General features: G+C 42.3%; 1 protein-coding gene across 2 annotated transcripts; it reads right to left on the bottom strand.

Moving 5' to 3' along the window:
- Positions 1–15,330: 15,330 nt before the first annotated feature.
- pcdh8.1 (protocadherin 8, tandem duplication 1) lies at positions 15,331–23,899 on the bottom strand. Of its 2 annotated transcripts, none has more exons than XM_080196898.1 (4): positions 20,769–23,899; positions 17,693–17,760; positions 17,358–17,497; positions 15,331–17,182 (listed from the first exon to the last, which is right to left on the bottom strand). In XM_080196898.1, exons 1-4 carry the CDS (start codon positions 23,184–23,186, stop codon positions 16,767–16,769), a joined length of 3,042 nt encoding a protein of 1,013 aa, XP_080053024.1. In that variant the 5' UTR covers positions 23,187–23,899; the 3' UTR covers positions 15,331–16,766. The 2 variants fall into 2 exon arrangements, with proteins under 2 accessions (XP_080053024.1, XP_080053025.1); XM_080196899.1 differs by having other exon boundaries at positions 20,874–23,899.
- Positions 23,900–24,480: the final 581 nt, after the last annotated feature.

The raw sequence follows: 24,480 nt of genomic DNA, 5'->3' as shown, positions 1-24,480 counted from the left end.
CATTTGTAAGCATCTCAGATTAAAGCTGAAAAAGCCTAAACTCAATGCACCATTAACAACACAATCTAACCTCATTCAGTAAGACCCATCCTTTTAAACCCATTTTAACAATGAGCACAACCATAAAATCCAATCCTAGCCATAAGGCACATTGACGGTTCAGCCTGATAACCCCAGTCTACTAAAGATTAACCTAAGTGCCAAATTTATGTCTTAAGAGGCAGAATAGCCAACTACTTTTTTTTAGTTAAGCAGTGGTTTGTATTTTGCCCTTTTTTTCATCCAGATGAATTATTGTGGGTTAGATTGTGAAAATATAGTTGTTATTTTTCTTCTGTAAAAAAAGACATTGCCTACCAAGCCTAAAATGTTGCTGCCAAGAGAACAAAACCTGCTTTAGGCTGCTGTCTAAACTATCAGCTAAGCGATAGCAGAGAGTGCCCAGGTGTGACTATCTCTCCAATTTCTCCCTCTCTTCTGCTTTGGAACACATGAGCTCCATTCATATCCCTACTGAACAAGGCTCAAGCCAGAGCCAATGGCTATACTTTGGCACTGATTATTCCATTAAATGTTCTCTTTGATCTAACATAGTGCAAAATCATTATGAAATGCATGGCTTGACTGTACAGTCAGAGATTATAAAGATTGAAGATGCTGCTGGCAACTTAATTGGTAAACAAAGAGAAAAACATAGGGCTCTTCTAATACTAAAATATATTTGGTTGAATACTGTATTTGGTAATTTCTTTCAATAAAATGGGGTTGAATTTGCTGAAAATTTGCACCATAGTAATGCTGCATCTGCAGAGTACAATGATCTGGATCGTACAGTCAGCAAGCAACAAAGTCAACTGTGTTTGCCATCATTTATTTTGTGACGTTGACAACATCTCTGGTGTCAGCACATCGGCACTTAAATGTAGAAACCCATAAATTGCTGTCAATGATGCCCTTTTCCTCCAAAGGATGTGCTTTTGATCCTTGCAGAAGGAATGCAATCACAGATGACATGAATTGATGCGAACTTCCACTTTTTTACTATTATGCTCATTGTCAAAATGAGTTTAAAAGGATGGGTCTTACTGAATGAGGTTAGATTGTGTTGTTAATGGTGCATGAATCATAGTCAGACCTGGGCAATCTCTCTTACGCTGAAAGACTAATTTTATATCTGTAGAATGTCAAATTTCTCAATTCTGTGATAAAGAAACATCAAAACCATGTAAAGTTTTTTTTAAAGTTAGTTTAGACTTCTCTGGCTTTAATCTGAGATGCTTGCGAATGTTGGAATGTTTGCTTTCCATGAAATTATTGGCTCAAATCGTGCAGTCAACAACAAAGAAGAGCTTTTCATCACTCACTACGGGAAAACTTATGGCCCTGGCTTTCCCAGTAGCTGCCATGGGAACTTGGTCTCCTGGTAACCATGTAGGTCCAGTGGTGATGTGATTGGAGAAGCCTAGCCATAAGGCACATTGCCGGTTCAGCCATGGTCCCTCTGGCATCATGAGCTAAAGACCATGTTGTTACTGTACCTTTGGAAATTGATCATTTTTAAAAATGTATTTGAATTCCCAATGATTGATTGGAAGGATCACACAAGATTTCAAGTTTAAAGACACTTATTATAATAAAAAAACTAAAAGCAATATTAACTCACCACTATATAGTTAGCAACTTATACTTTAAACTACAGAAAAGATCAACTTTTGACTTTGTGACTTTTAATGCAACGAAAATTTGCGTGCCCTGGTTATATTTTATATGCTTTTATTGGACATTTCCTTCTCCTGTAATGATTCCAAAGTTCTCCTTTGGTTTTCTTCCTTTATTCTGTCCCAGTTGGGTAAATACTAACCCCATAATTGACTTTCATTGTGAGGGTTACGCTTTAGATCAAGCTAGATGAATCTTCCAGCCCCCTTTAATTCCTCACGAACATGATCTTTTCAGTCAAGGAGAGTTCAGTGCCCATCAATGACTCCCATCATGCCATCATTTTACCTAAAATTAAAGAGACAGTCCAAAAGATAATAGCCTCACAAACTTCATATTTGTAACAATGCTATATGAGACCTGTGTTCAGCTCCAAACAGCTAAGTGCTATGTAATCATTTCCTGTTTCTTATTTGGTGTACTTCTGGTTACAGCTCTGCCCTGGTTCCCTTGATACCATACAACCCTGTGGCACATCCCAGTACAACTTGCACTCCCCAAGCATACCACCCAAGTTCATCCCTAATTCATCTATCAGCACCATCCACAACTTCCCCACCGCCTCCCCACCACCACCCCACCTCCCCATGCTACCCCCGTGGTACCCCCAACAACACCACCTGAGATCTCCTTACCCCTGACTCCTCCAACTCACCCTGCACAATTGGTGACACCAGCCCCTGACTGCAGCTCCACTATGCTCCTTCCCTAGGATATTCCCCTTCATCAAGTCCTGTTTTCAGCATTGGCAGGAATGAGGATCCAGGATGCTGAGGGGCTGGGGTTGCTGGGATGAGCTTAGTGGTGGACAGGAGCTGGGGAATCTGGGTGTGGTGGAACCAGGGATGTTGGCGGTGCACAGTTTTGTGGAGGCTGGAAGAGCCAGGGTGTATTGGGAAGCTGGTGGAACAGGGTTGGGGATCAAAGAGTCCTGGGACTCCTGTGGAGAGTGTTTTAACATACTTGTTAATGATTTCCAACTGAAATTTAGTAATGGAGGAAATATTTTAACCGAGTAACTATTCTTCTCGATAAGCTTAGACAGTGAGTATTGACAAGTTATATAATCAAGGCATGTCAGTTGAAAGAAAGGGGCTGACTGAACTGCCTTTAATTTAGTGTGATGCATTACACAGATTCTATACGTCTAGGTGCAGTTCTATCCAGATCAGTGTAAGTACTGAACAATCAGCCCTAGCCCCCATGTGATAGGACCCAGCAAAATCATCACCATATACCCCTCGGGAGCACATTAAAGCTCACCGCAACTTCTGAGTTTGAATGTAAGTGGGCTCCCCAGAAAAAGAAGTCCTCAATCCTGGCAGACTTCTCCGTATTCACCACTGTTGGCCCCATAAGATCCTGACCATTAAAATTGAATGAATGATAAAACTTGTTTATTACTGCCTGGTTTGCTCTCTATGAGAATTTTTCAAAATGATTGGCTACTTTTGCTGCTTCATACCATCACTATTGCTGGTGATGGTATCCCTTATAGTTTATGACTGAATGAAATTAATGTTGGGAGAGATGAAGACACAACATAGAGTTCACTAGATCTTTATTGTCAGTTTTGTTCAAGATCAGCAGAAAATGACACCAATTCACTGCTGACTGCAAAATCTGGGCCATAGAATGACATGGCACAGAGGAGATCATTTACCCCCTCTTGCCTGCGCTTGTTCTTTGAATGACTCCCCTAGTTTATCCTGTAGCTCTGTTATTTATTTCTCCTTTTCAAGTGGTGAGCTACTTCCTTTTCAAAGTTACTATTGACTCTACACCCATAAGCCTTTTGGACAATATATCCCGGATCATAACAACTTACTTTGTAAAATAGTTCTCCACAACTTTCCCCTGATTTCTTTTGATAGTTCCCTTCTGAAATGCATTTGGATATTTTACTAGGTTAAAGGCTTTATGTAAATGCATGTACTTTTTGCCTGTTATCTGTTGCCCTTGGTTACTGACCCAGTGGTCAATGGAAACAGTTTTTTTTATCTTCTATCAAAATACCTCATAAATTTAACCATTTCTCTTAAATTGCCCTAAACCTTCTCTGCTCTAAGAGGAACAATCTGAGATTCTATAGTCTCTGAACAAAACTGAAACCCCTCATTCCTACTATTATTCTATAATTCTCATCTGCACTGTCTCCAAGGCTTTGACATCCTTCCTGAAAAAATACTCCATGTGACACTTGGCAAAAAAATCACAGAGATGTGCAAGAAATATGGAATGGTGACATTGGGGTCTTATCTAAATATCAGAGCATTGTTATGGTGCAGAAGGAGGCCATTTGGCCCATCATGTCTGCATTGACTCTCCAAATGGGCATTATGACTTAGTGCCATTCCCCTACTTTTTTTTTACATACTCCTGCACATTAGTTACATAAATAGAAACATCAAATGCCCTCTTAAATTTACCATTTGAACCTGCATTCACTGCATTTCCAGGCAGTCCATTTCCAGGCCTAAACCACTCATTGTGTGAAAATGTTTTTTCTTGCATCATATTTGCTTTTTTTTTTGCAAATCATTGTAAATCTGTGAGCTCTTGTTCTTGATTATTTTATGAACAGGTACAGTTTCTCCCTTTCAATTCCATCCAGCCCCCTCATGATTTTGAATATCTCTATCAAATCTCCTCTTATGCTGCTTCTCTCTAAGGAAAACAACTCTAACCTCTCCAATCTATCCTCATAACAAAAATTTCTTACTCCTGGAATAGTTCTTGTAAGCCTCCTGTACTCAGTCCAATGTATTCATATCTTCTTATAGTGCGGCACCCACTACAATATTTCAGCTGAGGTATAACTAGTATCTTGCATAAGTTCAGCATAATCTCTTTACTCTTGTACTCAATGCCCCTGTAAATAAAGCCTAGATGTTTTTTGAACTGCTCTCCAGCTGTCCTGTCACCTTCAATGATCCATGCACATAAATAGCCAGGTCCCTTTGCTCCTGTACCCACTTAAAAACTTCACTATTTTATATTGACTCTTCATATTCTTCATTTTAAAATGCATCACCTCACACTTCTTCACATTGAACTACATCTTTCCACACAACCAACTTGTCTATGTCTTTTTGAATTCTACACTCCTCTCTTCACAGTTTGCAATATTTCAAAGTTTTGAATCACTCACAAATTTTAAAATAGTCCCCTCCACACAAATTGGGATATTGTTGAAGTAAAAGGTAGGAAGGGAAAGGAATTTTTGAAAGGTGTTCAGAAGAACTTTGATCAGTATGTCTTCCATCCAACTGGGAAAGAGGCATTAGTAAGTTTGATGTTAGGGAATGAGGCAGTCCAAGTGGACCAAATGACTATGGGGGAACACATGGGTAAACGTGGTCATATATATTCTAAGGTTTAGATTGGTAATAAAGAGGAACAAGGAACAGTCTAAAGAAAAGCTTATAAACTTTAAGAGGGCTTACTTCAATGAGATGTGAGGGATCTAGTCAAGGTCAAATTAAACCAAAGATTAATGAGATAAACGGTAATTGAATGCTATAATTGGTAATCTTTCAAGCAAGAGATATTTCAGATTCAAGCTAAGTACATTTTAACAAGTGTCTAGGTTAAGGAGGCAAAACCAGGGATACCTAGATGATGAGGTAGAAAATATGATGAAAAAATTAAAAAGTGTATATAGAACCATAGAAAATTTACAGCTCAGAAACAGGCCCTCTGGCCCCTCTTGTCTGTGCTGAACCATTTTTTGCCTAGTCCCACTGACCTGCGCTTGAACCATATCCCTCCACACCCCTCTCATCCAAGTACCTGTCCAAGTTTTTCTTAAATGTTAAAAGTGACCCCACATTTACCCCACATATGAGTGTGCATGTCCAGTGAATTTGTCAAGCCAGAATGAGGGCAAAAACAGTAAGTTGAAAACAGAAGAGAACAGATTGGCAAATATATGAAAATATAATGGCAGTTAACATAAAAGGAATCCAGAATCTTTTACCAGCATGTAAATTGTAAATCGGTAGTAAGAGGCAGGATGATAGTTTCTATTGGGGACAAACAGGGTGATACATGCTTAAAGATGCAGGACAAGCTAGAATAAAGAAGAAAAATCAATAAAAAATTAAATGGTAGAAAGAATGGATGGTGAAAATTGATAGCCTGGATGTACTACAAAGGTTGGCTAAACTTAAACATGGATAAGGCACTTTTGCAGGCTTGCATCCCAGGTTGCTAAGGAAAGTTGGGATGAAGGTAGCAGGTTTGTCATAATCCTCCCTTGATACAAAGGAGGTACCAGAAGATTAAAGAGTGGTAACCATGACACCATTATTTAAGAAAGTGTGTAAGGGCATTCTTCTTAACTGTAGGTTGTCAGTTTAACATCAGTGGTGAGTATAATTTTAGAAATATTAAGCAGAGAAAAATATCAATAACCGACATTTGGGGAAGTTTGTGTTATTTGAGTATTGGCAAAGGTTTATGAAAGACAGGTTGTGCTTGACGAATCTAATTAAAATGCTTTGACCAAGTAATGGAAAAGATTGTTGAAAGAAATGCATTGGATATGGATTTTAAGAAAATGTTTGAGATATGGTTGGTTAACAAAATTGGGGCTCGTGGAATAGGGGGATCAGTGTCAGTTTAGATTTAAAATATTGGCTTTAGCCCAGAGTAGAATATTGGGTTATTGAATATAACAGTGAGAGCATAATGATATTAGTGACATAACTGTGACATCAATAGTCAGATGACTGAGAGGCTGCAAGAGAGCTGGAAGCAGAATAGTCTGTCTCTTGATTACCATGTGCTTAATCTGGGGTCTTTGCAGATAGTTCTTCAAAAAAGATTTGAAGTTAAATTATATCAACTATCTCAAGTCTGTCGAAGAAAAGCAAAGCTTGATCAGGTTAGGTAAGCCAGGAGAGCACAGTGTTAGTGAAACCTAATTAGTGCGCGACAAAACATCAAGAGACAATACTGGAGGCCACAGTGTAGCAAACTGCAGCTACAGATCAATGACCCATGAGTGACAATATGTGGAGGAAGAAAATCAACTTCACAGTGACAAAGAACAGCATGAAAAATACCCCAGTGAGGAGATGGTGAAAGACAGAAAAGGTCACTCACTACTGAGCAGCCACTACCCCTTCCACAGCCTTTCTAAAACATCAAAGATCCAGAGCATGGACAATAATTGGATCTATGGAACAGACAGGTGCAAAATGGCTTCAGGTTTGCAGGGGAAACTTCAGAAGTGCCAGGTCTATATGATTTCATATGCTGCAGGAACCAGGGCTGATGATGCCCTCATGCAGTGTAAGAGGCATATGCTCCCATTTACTCTTACTGTCAGTTCTTTTGGATTTTATAAAGGACAAGCTTACACAGAGGGTTTGTAGCTTCAACCACAAACATTTTTATTAACAACAAAAAACACTTCTGATGCCCAATTACAAAAGCTCTAAACAAAATTATGTGACACAGCACTTGAAACAACTTATAAATAAAAGCCTCCACAAAAAAACACCACAGGCAAAACACAACATTTCTGCCCAAACCTCAACTCAAAGCCTTTCAGGCTTTAGTTGTTGCCCTTAATCTATCGTTAAACATCACCCCTGTTATGCCTCTGTTCTGGCTGATACTCACAAATCCCCACACTGTAGGTCCTTCTGGTTGGAAATGTAGGTCATGAATCTAGGTGTCATTCCTTACCGTCCTTCATGACTGTAGTACAAGACTTAAGTGTCTTGGGTTTTTAATCAAGAACTTTATTAAAAATGTCAAAGCATATTCCTGGAGACACCCTGCTTGGACTGTCAGTGCTTAGCACCTTTTAATCTTTTATAGTCTGGTTCCTGCCTTGTTCCAGACAAACTATTCAGCATGTTGTTGTTTACATGATTGAAACAATGGCCCCTATTCAGGTGTGAAGCCCTTGGTTCCCAAGTTGATGTAAATGTGGTAAAGTCCATTTCACTGTGGCTATTATTGATGGATGTTTGTATAATGGTTGTTGTCTGGGCCTATCGGCTCTGATGGTCTCCCAGTTTCTTTATCTGAATTGCTTGATGGCCAGCTTTGTCTTTGAGATGGTAAGACAATAATGTCCCAATATCTTGGTTTCAATATTGGCATATTTTAAAAATTCACCCGTTATAGTATAGTTAAGGTTTGGCCTGTCTGTTTCCAGCATTTATGTACATGAAAACTTAGGGGTTTTATATCGAACAAAGGTCCAGTTGGAGGATTTCAATCCTACAGCAATCAATCAGTCAATGAAAAAACCTCAACTTCAACAAAGAGATAACGGAGACCTTTGCAAAATACTACAACGCCAAAAAGAAACTGGTTATGGAAAACAGAATTTAATCAGAGGACCCAAAAGTCAGGCGAGTCTATCAATTCCCTCATTAATGACCTATACCACTTATAAAGTAGGTGCGGTAAAATCTTTAAAATGTGATTGATTAGAGACCACGTTGTTGTTAGTGTCATTGATGATACATCTTCTAACTTGTAACAATCAAGAGAATCTGATCCTCGAGAAGGTCAATTACCAGGCACACTGAGTTGAGATGGCAAAACTGATGAGGTAATTTGAACCAACATGTTTTCGATGATCTGAATGACTTCTCTGTGCCACAATGGCCTAATCAGTGATTTATAAAGGTTCAGCATAACTTCTTTGCTTTTGTTCCCTTTGTCTCTCTCTATAAAATCAAGGATCCTATGAAGTTTAAGTTTCTTTTTAGAAAACTTGCATGTCATGCAACCTTCAAACCATTTGTGAACATGCACCCCCAGTTGTCTACAATCTGGAATTACTTTCTTTGAAAATTGTACAATTTAATTTATATTGCCTCATCATTCTTTATCACAAAACGTGCCACTTCATATTTCTACACATTAAATTTCATTAGCCATCAATAAGCCATCCAAATTTTCTTTGTTGTATGCAGTCTTTTCTCAATATCTTTAAAATTTTTGTGTGATCTTGTGCAAGAGCTTATTGATGGCCTTCGTAGCAACTTCATAATGTGGCAATTTAGAAATTTAGAGGATACATTTCTGCCACTTGTCTGCTCATTTTCATTATTCTAACCATGTGCTCATTAAGTTTTTCACTGCTTTCTTCACCTATATTTTTAACTGTAGTGCTATCTGCAAACATTGAAATAATGCCCTCCGTACCCAAGATCAGGAATCAGCATTAGCCACTGGATAATGCTGACTCCTGGGGACACCACTGTACACTCGCTCCTAGTCTTAAAAATAACTAACACTAAAGCAAAATAATGCAGATGCTGGACCATCTGAAATAAGAACAAGAAATCCTGTAAATCCTCAGCAGACAACAGGCAAAATCTGTGCAGAGAGAAACAGTTAACACTTCAAGTCAATGATCTTTCATATAATGGATTCCACATCACCGTTGTCACTTTCATCCCAAGGAATTCTATTTTATGGCATTGTTTCAAATGCCTTTTGAAAGTTTAAAATTGATTTATTAGTGTCACAAATAGGCTTACATTAACACTGCAATGAAGTTACTGTGAAAATCCTGTGAAAGTCGCCACATTCCAGCACCTGCTTGGGCACACTGAGTGAGAATTTAGCACAGCCAATCCACCTAACCAGCACATTTCAGAATGTGGGAGGAAACCTGAGCACCCGGAGAAAACCCATGCAGACATGAGAGTTGTGCAGTCTCCGCACGGACAGTGACCCAAGCTTGGAATCGAACCCGGGGCCCTGGCACTAAGAGGCAATAGTGCTAACTACTGTGCCACCGTGCTACCCTGAAATATCAACTGCAGAACTTTAATCAACCTTGTCGATGGAGCATACAATGAAGTTTGCCAGTCATGATTTGTCTTTGTCAAATCTGGCAGTCTAGGTGCCTACCTGACCTTCTATCAAGTAGGCACCTAGACAACCTACCTTAAGATCACCAACTAATCATTCCTGGAGCAAACCACGATTTAATTCAGTCTGATACAGGTAACTGGAATTTTTAAAAAGTCAGAAGATAATATAAGTCAGAAAATATAATTTTCTGCTTCATACCAGAAATAAATTACATGAATTTTGCTGTAACTTATTCTGTACATTAAATTACTGATTATAAAAATGGTAGTTTATCATTTCTCTCAATAGTGTTGATCAGTCCACCTGTAAATAGATTTGGCAAATGCACAAGGACATGTGTAAATTTGTTGTAACAAAAATACAACTTTAGTGTAATGTTAATTTATCTTTAGGAGTTAACTTTACATCCACATGGAATCAGAAGAACCGATGGTCTTTCCCTCACTTATGTCACATTGTTCAATGGTCATATCTTTACCTTCAAATTGTAGGTTCAAGTTCTACTTCAGGATTTAAGCATATAATCAGATTAACAAATTATTTGTATAGTACTGAGGGGAGTGCTGTGTTGTCAGAGGTATCATTTTTTCAATGACAAGATAAACCAACTGTTTATTTAGACCTGCATAAAAGATTCTATAGCACTGTTCAAATCAATTATCATGGTTAAAACTTGTTCCACAATCAATGCCATCAGATAATGTGCTAAGCTATTTGTAATTTTTAGAACCTTACATTGTAAAAATTATATCTTGCATTTTCATAACAGATTTCACTTGATAAGAATTAATTGGGCTGTGAAGGGATTTAGGATGTTCTGAAAGTGCAATATGAAATAATTTCAAACAATCTGTACCTTGTAGGAGCTGGGTTCAGCTAGATAGAAAAGTGCCTTTATTTTTATTAAAATGGCAATTCTTGCTGAGAATGAGCTTAAGATTGAGTTCGTGGAAAATATAAAAACTCAACCAAATGAGGATTTGAGCACTTTCTTAACAGAGTGCAAGATACTTTGCTTGAGATCTAGCCATTGCCATCACTGGTGTTGAAGTGCACATAAAGTTATCAGGTGGAAAGTTCCATTTTTCAGCATGCTCAAAACAAAAATTGATAAATGATCAGAATTGAGGAAAAGAGGACAAACATGTTAGAAGTGACACTCTCAAATCTTGAAAAGTACAGCATATGATGTAATCAAGTTTGCAATGCATTGTGTCAGGCAAGTCATTTTTTTTTAATATCTATACTTATTTTTTTCCTATGAAGGATCTGCAGCAAAATGTTTGGCCATGTTATGAATGTCTCTTCCATGACCACAAACCCAGAATGTCTAGCCTAGAAATAAAGACTCTACAAAGAACAACAAAGAACAACCCAGCACGGGAAACAGGCCCTTCGGCCCAACAAGCCTGCGCCGCCGCATCACCCTACACCTATTCTACCCTGCGTATCTACAAATAGAACCCCTGACTTAGCCAGATTCAGGGGAGAATAGTGTCAATTTGGTAAAACCAATCAGCCTAAGAGCACACCTTTGGGGTGTGGGAGGAAACCGGAGCGCCCGGAGGAAACCCACGCATCCACAGGGAGAATGCACAAACTCCCACAGACACAGGCCCAAATCCATGTATCTGCACAGCTAGCAGTGCTAGTTACCGAGCTGTTGCGGCGCCCGTCTACCGGTCCAGGATCAAACACACACACCAACACGAAGTACTAGGCCACTCCCGGAACCTCCAAGAGCAGCCCACGCACGACCCACCGTGTGCATGCCCCTCGTTTGACAACGAGGTGGACCTCCACCTGCGGAATAAAAAGACAAAAACGTTAATCACAAGCCTGCCTTTCCGGTGTCTCCCGAGGTTCTAACCCTTATTTAATAACCCCTACCATAACCCTCCATCCTCGTTTCACTCATGTGCCTATCTAACTGAACCTTAAACGAGTCCAACGTTCCCGCCTCCACCACCCCACTCGGTAACGCGTTCCATACCCCCACAACTCTCTGCGTAAAGAACCTTCCTCTCATATCCAAATTATACCTCTCCCCCCTCACCCTTAAATCATGTCCTCTTGTATTTGTAACCAATCTAGGGAGCAGTCTCTCACTATTGACTCTGTCTATTCCCTTCAGTATCTTATATACCTCTATCATGTCCCCCCTCAATCTCCGTCTTTCCAAGGAGAACAGTCCCAGTTTCTCCAACCTTTCCTCGTAACCCAGCCCCTCCATGCCAGGCAACATCCTGGTAAACCTCCTCTGCACCCTTTCCAGAGCCTCCACATCCTTCCGGTCGTAAGGTGACCAGAACTGGACGCAGTACTCCAAATGCGGTCTAACCAACGTTCTATACAACTGAAGCATTAGACGGCAGCTTTTAAACTCTATACCCCTTCCTATAAAGGCCAGCATTCCATAAGCCTTCCTGACAACATTCTCCACTTGTGTCGCAACCTTCATGGATTTGTGAACCTGCACTCCCAGGTCCCTCTGTGTTTCTATACTCCTAATTTGTCTACCTTTAATCACATAACTCCTCTCTACATTATTCCTTCCAAAATGCATCACCTCGCATTTGTCAGGATTAAATTCCATCTGCCACCTATCTGCCCAATGCACCAACCTATCTATATCCTGTTGTATCACCTCACAATCCACTTTGGTACCCGCCAACCCTGCCATCTTGGTGTCATCAGCAAACTTGCTGATCACACCACCTACGCTCTCTTCCAAGTCATTTATGTAGACTACAAAGAGGAGAGGTCCCAGTACTGAGCCCTGCGGCACACCACTGGTCACTGGCCTCCAGCCGGACAAAGTCCCCTCCACAACTACCCTCTGTCTCCTATTACCCAGCCAGTTCTCAATCCACCTAGCTACCTGACCTCGTATCCCATGCGCCTTAACCTTTTCTACCAGCCTACCATGAGGGACTTTGTCAAACGCCTTACTGAAATCCATATAGATGACATCAACGGCTCTCCCATCGTCAACCATTTTTGTCACCTCCTCAAAGAATTCAACCAGATTCGTAAGGCAAGACCTCCCTCTAACAAAGCCATGTTGTGTATCCCCAATCAGACCGCAACGCTCCAAATGCTCATACATCCTACCCCTAAGTACTTTTTCCATTAATTTCCCTACCACCGATGTCAAACTCACCGGCCTATAATTTCCAGGGTTATCCCTACTACCTTTTTTGAACAGCGGTACCACATTTGCTACCCTCCAGTCTTCTGGGACCTCACCTGTGTCCAAAGAAGAGACAAAGATTTGCGCCAGACGCCCAGCAATTTCATCTTTCACCTCCCTAAGCAGCCTGGGATAAATACCATCAGGCCCCGGAGCTTTATCCGTCCTTACGCTACCTAAAAGCCCTAGCACTTCCTCCCTCGTAATAGATATTTCCTGCAGCTGATCCTCAGCTCCCTCTAACAGACTGCACGATTCCGAACCCCTCTCCTTCGTGAATACCGACGCAAAGTATTCATTCAGGAGCTCCCCCATTCCCTCCGACTCCATACATATCTCCCCACTTTTGTCCCTAAGAGGACCAATTTCCCTCTAACTACTCTCTTGCTCCTAATATAGGAATAAAATGCCTTCGGATTTTCCTTAATCCTACCAGCCAAAGCCATTTCATGCCCTCTCTTCGCCCTTCTAATTCCCCTTTTTAGCTCCCTCCTACTCTCTCTATATTCCTCCAGTGCACTCTCCGTACCCAGTCGTTTTGACCTAACATACGCCTCCCTCTTCTTCCTGACCAAGTCTTCAATACCCCCTGTAATCCACGGCTCTCTAATCCTACCTTTCCCATCCTTCCGCTTAACCGGAACATACCTCCCCTGCAACCATTTCATTTTGCCCTTAAAAGCCTCCCACTTGCCAACCGTGGACTTGCCAGCTAACAGTCCCTCCCAATCAGTGTCCTGCAGCTCCCTCCTAATCCTGCCATAGCTCGCCTTTCCCCAGTTCAGCACACTCCCGTTCGGCTGGCACTCGTCCCTTTCCATTTTTATCCTAGACGGACTTGTGGTCACTATTAGCCACATGTTCGCCTACCTCTACCTCTCCCACCTGCCCCGGCTCATTACCCAACACTAAATCCAGTATAGCCCCTCCCCTAGTCGGACTAGTTACATACTGCTCTAGAGACCCTTCCAAAACACATTTCACAAACTTCTCTCCCTCCGTACCCCCAGCTCTAGGCCCCCTCCAATTCACTCCAGGAAGATTAAAGTCACCCACTACAACCACCCTATTCTTCCTGCACCTATCCAAAATGCCCCTGCAAATGCCTTCCTCCACTGACCTTGGGCTGTTGGGTGGCCTATAATACACCCCTAGCAACGTAATCTCTCCCTTTTTATTCCTCAACTCCACCCACAGTGACTCAATCCCTATCTCTTCTATATTGTCCTCCCTCTGCACTGCTTTCCTTGACTAACAGTGCCACCCCTCCACCTCTCTTCAACCCTCCTCTGTCACACCTAAAACACTTGTACCCAGGAACATTCAGCTGCCAGTCCTGCCCTTCCCTTAACCATGTCTCTGTTACAGCCACCACACCTAACTGCCTCACAAACATCAAGGCCCTAAGCTCATCCGTTTTCCCTGCCACACTCCTAGCATTGAAACAGACACAGTTCAACCCACAAGTGTCCCTCGGAACCTCCTTCTCCCTGATACTTTTCCTTTCACCCTACTCTCTCCCAGCTGCCTCCCCACCCCCCCTCCACTGCACCCATCAGATTACCACCACTAGATTCTCGGCTGATATGGGAGTCATATGGGAGTATGATTGGGATAGGCAGAATGTGGAGTTGAGGCCACAATCTGATCAGCCATACTCTTATTGAAAGACGAAAACAAGCTCAAGGGCTGATTGGCCGACTCCCATTCTTTTTCTACAGAACCTAATATATTTCTAATGCAGAGACAAACAGTACCATCAGTTGAACAAGACACTGACGGTCCTTTCAGGTTTCATGGCCAGTCTTCCAACCAACAATTTCCATATATTTGAGCTTATCCATGCTCCCTGCGTCAAGTCATTCATTCATTACCCAGTGCTCAGCAACCTATATTGACTCCCAGTCTGGTAACAACTCCATTTAAAAATTCTCATCATTTTCAAATTCCATCATGGCCTCATCCTCTGCACACTCCAAGAATTGAGATTTCTTGCTGATCACTCAATTGCCTTGTTTCACCATTAGCGATCTTGCTTTCTGTTGCCTTTATGCCAAGGTCTATACTACCCTCTCCAAACCTTTTTACCTAACTCTTTCTCAAAATGCTCCTACTTCTCTAAACAAGTTTCAGAGCTCATTTGTCTTAATATCTCCTATGTGGCATAGTGCCAAATTCTGTTTGACAATGCCCCAACTCTGGTACAGTTTATTATGCTAAAGATATTAGATAAATGCAAGTGGTTGTGGTAATAAAATCATGGCCAGAAGCAAATCCATAATGTTGAGTTACTTAGGAATATAATTATTTCACTTAACTTGCTGCAAGTGAATATTTTTCCTGGGTGTTATGACAACGGTAGGATTTATCACTTTCACTTTAGGGTGGTGTCTGATAGACACAAGCATCAGATGCAATTGTAAACTAGGAACAGCAGTGGTAAGAAACTGCTGTACTCAATTTCAGTTGAACAAACTAAAAATCCCTTAAGTTTGTGTCAGTGCTAAAATATAATGAACCAGTCAATGATTATCAATATAAAAAATAATTTTAATTTTACCCTTAGTATAAAACATGACTGACAAATTTTCCATGTCAAAGAACAGTGAGAAGAGTTAAAAAAAACATGCAATAAATGACCATCACCCCATACACCCCCCCCACAAAAATAAATTTAATAAGATACATTTATAATCGTAAAAGGCAGTAACAAGTAATGTATCAAAATGATACCTATGACGAGAGATGGAAAAGACTAGGCCCAAATTCCTTAGATTTTATAAGAATATGACTATCTAATTGTAACAAAATTCTTAAGAAGCATGATAAAGTAGATGCTGCAGGGATGTTCCCCTTCACTGCGAAGTCATTCTCAGAACAAAGGGTTCGATATTTAGGACAGATGAGAAGAAATTTCATCATTCAAATGATTATGAATCTTTGGAATATTTCAAACCCAGAGAATTGTGCATGCTTAATCTTTGTGTATATTTATGACAGATTGATAAATGCATGGGTACAAAGTAAATTAAAGGAAATGGGAATAGGTTAGGATAAATCAGCTACAATGTTATTGAATGGTGGAGTAGGCTCAAAGGACCAAATGGCCTCCTCGTGTTCCTAATTGCCATGTTATTAATGTTGTTATAGTTGTGTGTAGGCTGGCATACATAGCAGTATTAGTCTCTTTAATAATTATTTTTTTGAATATTCAAAATATACCTCACCCATGTTTTAAACTTAATATTTCCTCCCAATCTCTTGGTTTCCTTTTATAGCTCCTGCCTGAAGAGAGAAGCATATGGATGACTCTAGGCTTCTGCCAATATCACTCTTGAATTTTTAATTTGGAGACTGAAGAGAACAACGTGCTCTCCAATCTTTTCCTGCTCCCATTTCGTGGACAAAAGCTTTGTAGCTGCTCAGAGATAAAATTTCCCAACAACTATTTTATAATGCCAAGTGTTGAAATATGATTGCAAAAAAAGCATGCAGTTGCTGTTTTCTGTTCATTTCTAAACAGGGAGGGGATAAGATTGCCTCTTAACCTGTCCATCACTACATCCTGCATCAATACAATCTGAAGTTATCCCTGCTGTGAAAAAAATGTGCATTTCAACAGCACTTCATGTGAAGTTTCCAACTTAACACAAGGGATAACATAATTAGTTGATAATAAGCAGTTTTTCATTTGATCTTGAATATTCTTGTAAGCTTGCTTATTAACTAGTTAACACTTACAAGTTGAAAACATCATGCTACAATATGTCATGTCAAAAGTCAACTTTTTTTTAAGTTAATCACTAGCTTGGATGTAACTGTATTTTTGAGTTTGCATTACATATCTTAACATAGACCTGCAAAATTCCAGGTTATTTGAAAACTGCGCATCTGTTACATGTCATTTTATGTCCAAACATGTGAATATTGCACGTAAATGGCAGATGATGCCAATAAAATTGAACAATGATAGAAATGAATTGGTTTTCTCTTTCAGAGTTCAAAATGAAGTAGCCACTTCCGAGAGTGTCGTTGTAAGGTAACTAGTTTTGTACCTATGTCCAGAAGCACCATGTGTTGATGAAGTTGTTTTATCGTGTCTCTGTGTTACTGATGGGTGAAATGAGGATACAGTCCTTCCAGATTCTCTGGACAAAATCCTTTCAGGAGTTTGAGGTGCTGACTTTGGTGAGTGGCTGCATTGCTGAGTATATTTTAAGGGATGATCTTGCAGAACTGAAGTGACTTCACCACTAGATGAATGCAGTAATGTTGCAGGTATTGAAGAATAAGCAATCACATAGCCCTGCTTTGATTGAGAAGAGAATTTGCTGCACTCTGCCATTTGAGAGGTCAAGTTATAATGGGCATCAGAACTGCAAGGTGGTTGGCTTTCTTTATGACAGGAAAACAGACCTAAAATGCAACAGAAGGATAAAAATTATCCATGACTTCAAGTGTTTCAATCGCTAATTAAATTGTTAGCTTGAACTTTGCCATATAGAAAATAATTTATATTAATGAAGCAGAAATGAAATTAGTTTCAAATCAGTCACAATTTTGTGATCATGATTAATTGCAGATTGTTTACCATTCTGTCTTTGGTCAATAGCTGTACTTCCTTTTCGAACACCATCACCACTTATATCAGAATCACTATCATTGAAGTCACTGTCTCCTTTTCCACTGTCCTTTCCACTAAATACATCTTGACCAAGGTATGAAAGTATCCTGCAATGGAAGGGTAAAAAACCATTCAATATTTTCTTCTTTAAAATAAAACACTGTAGATTAAAAGATTCCATGTTTTTAATCAAGTTGGTGGGAAAAACAAATTCTGGTATTTTTTAAAATAATTATTTCTGATTATATGGAATGCCTACAAATGCAAATCAAATTCATCACAAACTTGAATACTCTACTTACTTTCTATCTTGGTGAATGGCAACTGCATAGAAGGTTCCATGATTGAGACCAGGCTCTGGCATAAAGCTCTAAAACAGAGAAAATAAAACTGAGCACTGAAATATTATAATTACTTAAATTTATACAATTACACAAAATATAGTTTAATTATTAAGTTAGCTCCTGTGACTGTGAAATCATAGTATTTGTGCTGAATTAAATGTAGAAATGATTACTTTCATACAAAGTGCACATGAACAGAACTGACAAACTCATTGTTCAAAACACACACTCATGCTGTGCACAGATCAGTGATCACACAATGGAACTGTGTGACTTTCAATCAGTTGTCATTTCCAACTCTTCTGCTGTTGGGAGCTTTAAGTACCTAGTTATTAAATGAGGCATTCATAACAAATGATACTTAGTTCATTGGATGGTGCTCATTTTCACTTTTATGTAACCTTATCACATAGTTACTAAAGTTTAATTCTGAAATGTGTATTAATGAAAAGTCTAGCTACTAAATACTGTAAATCCTGTTAAGTTTGTAATAAGGATGATGGCTCTCCTACATTTATATCTTGTCCGATTATAAAGCATCGAGTGAAATTAAAGCCAGGATATTTAGGATCAAAATCTAGAAACAATTTTTCCACATTAAAAGGATAGTAGACATCTGGAACTCTTTCCTCAAAAAGCTGTAGATTTTGGAGCTTTCAAAATTGATAATAGATTTAAGTTAGCAAAAGATTTAAAAAGGTCAAGAATTAGTTAAAAAGGGTGTGCAGATGGAGATTGGCTATGATGGATTGGAATGGTGCAATCACCCTAGGGCTGAATAGCCCAATCTGATTGCTATGCTGGAACATATGAACAAAGAACAAGTAATTTTGAAAACTGCAATAAGAGCCTGGAATTTGGTGGTACAAATAATGGTGATGTTATCGGTGCATACTTTTATTGAAGTGTAAATTGGACAGCAATTTTCAGCACCAGTTATCAGCCATAAAAAGTGGAAATTCAAAAGTTGTTGTTGCCCTGCTTTTCCAGAAGCCTCGATATACTGGAATCACAGATTCAGCATTGAAGTGCTTGGAAAAGGGTAAAGTTTCTGGACTGGTGATACTAAACTAGTCTGAAGTTAGGATTTGTCCATCCCAGTCTACGTACCCTTTTAATGATGTGGTATGAATTAACAACAGCTAAACAATCTCTCTGGCACAGAGGGTTACCTTTACAACAGTGGAATTTCATGCCTTCAATCTTTTAGTTATTGGAGTTTTTTTTGTCTGTTTTATCTTTCTCGCTTTCTTAATTCCAATTTTTTAATCCTCTCTGTAGTGAATTCACTGTTCTTCCTTGCACTTCTGTTTCACACTTGGCTGCTCAATTAACTATGCTTTAATCTGATTTGGTGAAGGAGAAACAGAGGTGCTTCCACTGTTCACACAAGTCAGAGATCCCCAGTAGAGCGTTTTGGACCAAAATACTTTTTAATCACACTATGTCCTAGATCAAAACCTCAAAGGCTACGAGGGCAATGCAAGTAGAACGAAAGGCCATTGAAAACTCTGAGCTATTTGTCAGCTTAAGGATTTTTTTGACTTAAGTGATCACACTTGGAGACTGACCCCATTTATATTGCTCGGCTTCCAACTGAAAGTCTCCAACCAAGAAAGATCTCCACGCGTATATCTCTCAAGTGAAAAGCACCTTGAGAAAATGTTAAAACGAAATGTGACATCTTGCAGGAGCTAAACCCAAGGCATTTTATCTGGGTACCACCCATTGCTTCCATCTTGATTTGGATCAGAATCCTGTCAAAGTTACAATACAAAAGTACTCCAATACTATTGAGACACCTCAGTGAAATCACTTTATACTTGGACTGCAGAATACACTGGAAATTAAATGATCTTGGGCAGAAGTGTAAAACTGGTGACGGAATAATCAGCAGATTGCTTAACACACATACCCCATTCAATTTTGAACTGTAGCTCTCACTGGCAATGGGTAAAATGGACTGTCAATTCAGTCTTGACCATGTTGCGCTGCTGCTCAAGATCCATTTAATCTATAATAACACTGCCAATGAATAGAAGGAAGTATTGACTATTTACTTTGGCTTCATGAGTGTTATTGAACAAAATTTCCCTGCACTGCTCTGTTACTACAAAATAGATTCCTTGGCTTTCCAATATGATTCACATTGAAAAATGTTATTGTGCAAATGTCACTATGTTGCTTGCAGCAACTTCATCATGTCGAGCATGATCCTCTACAGGATTCTACCTTTTCACTGAACTACAACCCTTTACTTTCTGCTTTCCTGATATGTTTATTGCTCAGTCAACATCACTAAAACATAGTTTATCTAAATATCACATTACTGTTTGTGGGATTGTGTTGTGGGGTAGAAGACTGCCAGGTTTCCTAATTTAAAACATGACAGCATGAGAAAGCAAATTTAGCAGATGGTTAGGATTGCAAAGACACTGCCTGGGAATGCATGGGAGGGAGGGGAGTTCAATACAGATATCCAAAAAGGGATTTGGAGAATTTTCTGAGAAAGAAACACTTGCAGGACTAAGGTGGGAAAAAGAGAGTGGTTCTGGGTAAATTGCTTCCTCTAAGAGCTAGCACAGACGTGATGAGCCAAATCGCCTTTTGTGTTGTAACCATTCAATTGGTGGAAAAGTACTTAGGGACCCCTGAAAATAAATAAACTCTTTCTCGAAAATGTGACTTTTTTAATAAAAGCATTGTTAGTTTAAACAAAGTCGAGCACAAACCCTATCATAATGTTATGTAGTGCTTTGTGCATTACAGGCAAGATACGTTACTCAAAATTCCACCTTACAAGAGGTGTGGATAAGGTTGACTGGCCATGGTAAATTGCTACTTAATGTCGAGAGGATTGGCAGGGTAAATATGTGGGGTTAGGGGGATGGAACCTGATTGGGACTGTTGTCAATGCAGGCTCGAAGGGCTGAATGGTCGCCTTCTGCACGAGAGAGATTCTATGATTATTCGCAGTTGGAGGCGTGTCTGGGATGGTTTAAGGGTTGCTTGTTACTGGTTCAATCTCAATTACCTCCCCAGTGATGCCAGTTTGTTTATGGTCTGCTTCAAGCGGACAGACGCCCTTTGTCGCGTCTTCGCAGTTCGAAGCTCCGTCAACTTCTAGTTCATTGCTCACCAGCGGAGGAGACAAGTTTGGCCGCAGGTCCGCCGCTGCCGGCTCGCTGCTCCCCGCCGGTTTGTCGCCTTCCTCCCGGACCAGGTGGCCCTGGACTCGGAGCCCTGGCGCTTTCACTGATTTTCCACCTCGGTTGCACGTCGCCGCCACGCCGATGATGGCCATCAGCAAGGCGACGCATCCGCCCGCCAGCACCACGATGATGATGAAGGACGTGTCCCAGCTCCGCTTCCCCGGGCCCAGCAAAGCGCCATCACCGGGAGGCTCGGCCTCTGCCGCCGCTGTGAAGCTGAGAGAGACGGTGGCGGAGAGAGGCGGGCGGCCGCTGTCACTCACGGCCACGACGAGGCCCAGGGGCCCGGTGGCGGCAGCGAGCGGGCGGCCCAGGTAGAGGTCTCCGGTGTCCGGTCGGATGCTGAAGAGCCCGGCCTGCTCCTCGCTGACGATCCGGTAGCTCAGCCGGGCGTTCAGGCCTTGGTCCGGGTCGCTGGCGCGCACGCGCGTTGCCAGGTAGCCGGCGGGCGCGCGGGCGGGCAGTGCGATGACGTCGGCGGCCGAACCGTTGCCAGGTAGCGGCTGCGTCACGCGCGGCACGTTGTCGTTGCGGTCGCCGATCCTCAGGCTGACGGTGGCCGAGCTGCTGAGCGCCGGGGAGCCGCCATCGCTCGCCTCCACCCGCAGCTCGGCCTCCCGCACACACTCGCGGTCGAAGGAGCGCAGCGCGTAGATGGCTCCGCTGGCCGGGTCCACGGTGGCCAGCCCGCGGGCGGAGGGCGGCTCCAGCAGACGGTAGGTGAGGCGGCCGTTGGCGCCCAGGTCGGGGTCGCGGGCCAGCACGGTGGCGATGTAGGCCCCGGGCGGGTTGTTCTCCAGCAGCGACACCCGGTACACGCTGCGGGAGAAGGAGGGCGCGTTGTCGTTCTCGTCGCTCACCCGGATGGTGTAGGACCGGACGGTTTTGAGCGGCGCCGGGCCCTGATCCTCGGCCACCAGCGTCAGGTTGTACTCGGCCTCCTGCTCGCGGTCCAGCGCCGCCGCCGTCACGATCATGTGCGAGCTGCCGTAGGCCGGCCGCAGCTCGAAGTGCGGGTGTCCGGACAGGGTGCAGGAGAGGCGCCCATTGGCGCCCGAGTCCCGGTCCGAGGTGCTGACCAGCGCCACGAAGCTGCCCTTGGCCGCCGCCTCGGTGATGTAGGCGGCGAGGCCGGAGCCGCTGGAGGCCATGGGGGTGATGCTGATCTCGGGCGCGTTGTCGTTGATGTCGAGGACGCGGACGGTGACCTTGCAGCCGCTCCGGCTCGGCTTGGCTCCCAGGTCCTGAGCCTCCACGTCCAGCTCGAAGCTCTGGCGGCTCTCGTGGTCCAGCGGCCCTTCCAGGGTCAAGCGGCCGGATTGCGCGTCCAGGCGGAAGAGGCGCCGCACTTCGGCGGGCACCGCGGGCCCCAAGCCGTACAGCACCTCGCCGTTCGGCCCTTCGTCCGGGTCCACGGCCTCCAGCTGCAGTAGCAGCGAGCCCGGCGGCGCGTCTTCATCCAGCTCCACCACCAAGGAGCTCTGCTCGAAGGCCGGCCGGTTGTCGTTAGCGTCCAGCACGCGTACCCGGAGCTCGGCTCTCCCTGTCCGGGGCGGCCTGCCTCCATCCTGAGCTCTCAGCTCCAGCCTCAACTCGCTCTCCGTCTCCCGGTCCAGCTGGCGGAGCAGCACCAGCTGGGCACATTTCACTCCGTCCGCCCGGCTCTGCACCTCCAGCTCGAAGTGACTGTTGGCCGACACTTGGTAAAGTTGCAGGTAGTTGGCGCCCACGTCGGCATCGAGCGCCGGCTCCAGGGGCAGCCGGGTCCCCAGCGGCGAGCTCTCGGAGATTTCCACCTCCATCTCCGGCTGCGGGAACTCGGGGGCGTTGTCGTTGATGTCCTTCACCTCGATCTCCACATGGATGAGCAGGAACTTCTCCCGGGAGAAGTTCACCACGTCGAAGACGAGCAGACAGGGCTGCTGCTGTTGGCACAGCTGCTCTCGGTCAATGCGCCCCCCGACCGTCAGCTCTCCGTCCCATTCCCCAACTTGTACCAGGGACCTGTTGGACTTTTGCATCATTCGGAAGCCGCTCGGGCCGCCAGCGGCCGCGTTTAGCTGCAAATCTGCAGCCAGGTTTCCGATCACGGTGCCAGGCAATTCTTCCTCGTAGGTGGAATACTTGGCCGTCTTGCTCTCGCTCGTCGGAGCAAAAAGTACAAGAAGCAGGGAGCTGAGGTGGAGAAAGTGACTGCGGACTGAGGCTGCAAACTTGCCTCTGCTTCTTTCCAAAGTCATCTTCGTGACTTTTGAATCTCACTAATAAAACGATATTCACTAACTTTTGGCGGACCGAGAGCTGGAAAACGCTAACTTTTGCCACTATAACCCCTGTCAAAGAGTATTAAGCTGACACTGAAATACCTTTCAGTGAATGGTACCCAGTGCCTCAGGCCGTTTTATTGGTGATTACGTGCAAATAAGGAAGTCACTAGCCAATCCTCTTCTCCCAAAGGCGAGCAAAAGTTGTCTTTGACATTTGGGACATTTGCAACTTGGCCCAACAAACTGAGTACAAATATTTTTGGAGCAGTAAATCCCAAATGTTGAGCTTTGACGAGGAGTCTTGCTTTCATATATGAACTTTTTGTTTTTGTCTTAGTTTTGGCAACATTTTGGAAATAAAAAGTAACTTTTCTGCACGGTGTCACTTGCTCCTTCGACTCACTCGAGAACTACTTCTAAGGCAAATTTCCCCGATCTTAAAGTTCTTCAGTTCGCTTAAAACCATTACATTTTGGTTTATTTACCAATATATTTTACTCCCGCGGTCAACTGTCAGGACTGCCTAAGTTTTACATATTTGATGTATTTCTGTTTGCTGATGATCAGAACTAATTACTTAACACTACTTCGGGAGATTTTATTTCGGGTTGTTTCCCTCTACATACATTACTTATGTTGATTTTTGATTTGTACTGACTTACTTTATGGCTGTAATGTTATTGCTTTCCTGAAACTACAGTTACAATAAAGAATTTCTGAATCTATAAAAGCTGGAGTTTTCTTTAACATGACGCCTGTGTTGGAATTGCTAGGATTCCGAGTTTTAAAAAAAACTCCTTTAAATTGTACCGAATGTCACCAGCAACGCAAAGCTTATAATCTTTTTAAAGCGATTTTAGACAGTGAATAGTTAGTTGCATTCAAGGCGTTCTATAGAGTATGATTGTGAAGGTAATAAAACGCTTATGGCTGTCAACAAAATGGGTCATGTAGCTTGAAGAGTGATTTGAAGTTTTAATACTACTTAGCTGTAACAAAATTGAATTACACTTTTTCTAATGTTCACATTCAGTCAGATTTTAAGTGTTTAATGAGCCATGGTACCAAATCTCGTTAAGACGAGGTTCAGATATTGGTTGGAACGAGCCCGGACGACCAAAGAAAAGCAGCGGTCTCGTTTAAGGTCCATTTAAAAGAAGTCTGGGAAAGGCTTCGATCGAAGATATTACCCCTCTAAAAGTTCCGATAACCTGCTTGTGTCCTTACCGAGAACATCGGCAACTTTTTCTAATATATGAACTAATCG

The sequence above is a fragment of the Carcharhinus amblyrhynchos genome, chromosome 10 (genome assembly GCF_965287045.1).
Source record: "Carcharhinus amblyrhynchos chromosome 10, sCarAmb.v2.hapA, whole genome shotgun sequence".
NCBI lineage: Eukaryota > Metazoa > Chordata > Chondrichthyes > Carcharhiniformes > Carcharhinidae > Carcharhinus > Carcharhinus amblyrhynchos.
Note: the sequence above shows the minus strand (reverse complement) of the source record. Positions and strands in the feature narration are given on the sequence as shown.

Excerpts from the sequence above, each read along its gene's own strand:
- pcdh8.1 (XM_080196898.1), bottom strand. The coding sequence starts at position 23,186 with ATGACTTTGGAAAGAAGCAGAGGCAAGTTTGCAGCCTCAGTCCGCAGT. Across the intron at positions 17,761-20,768 it reads AAACTGGCATCACTGGGGAG|AGCTTTATGCCAGAGCCTGG; the intron begins GTAATTGAGATT and ends TCTCTGTTTTAG. Across the intron at positions 17,498-17,692 it reads GCCATTCACCAAGATAGAAA|GATACTTTCATACCTTGGTC; the intron begins GTAAGTAGAGTA and ends CTTCCATTGCAG.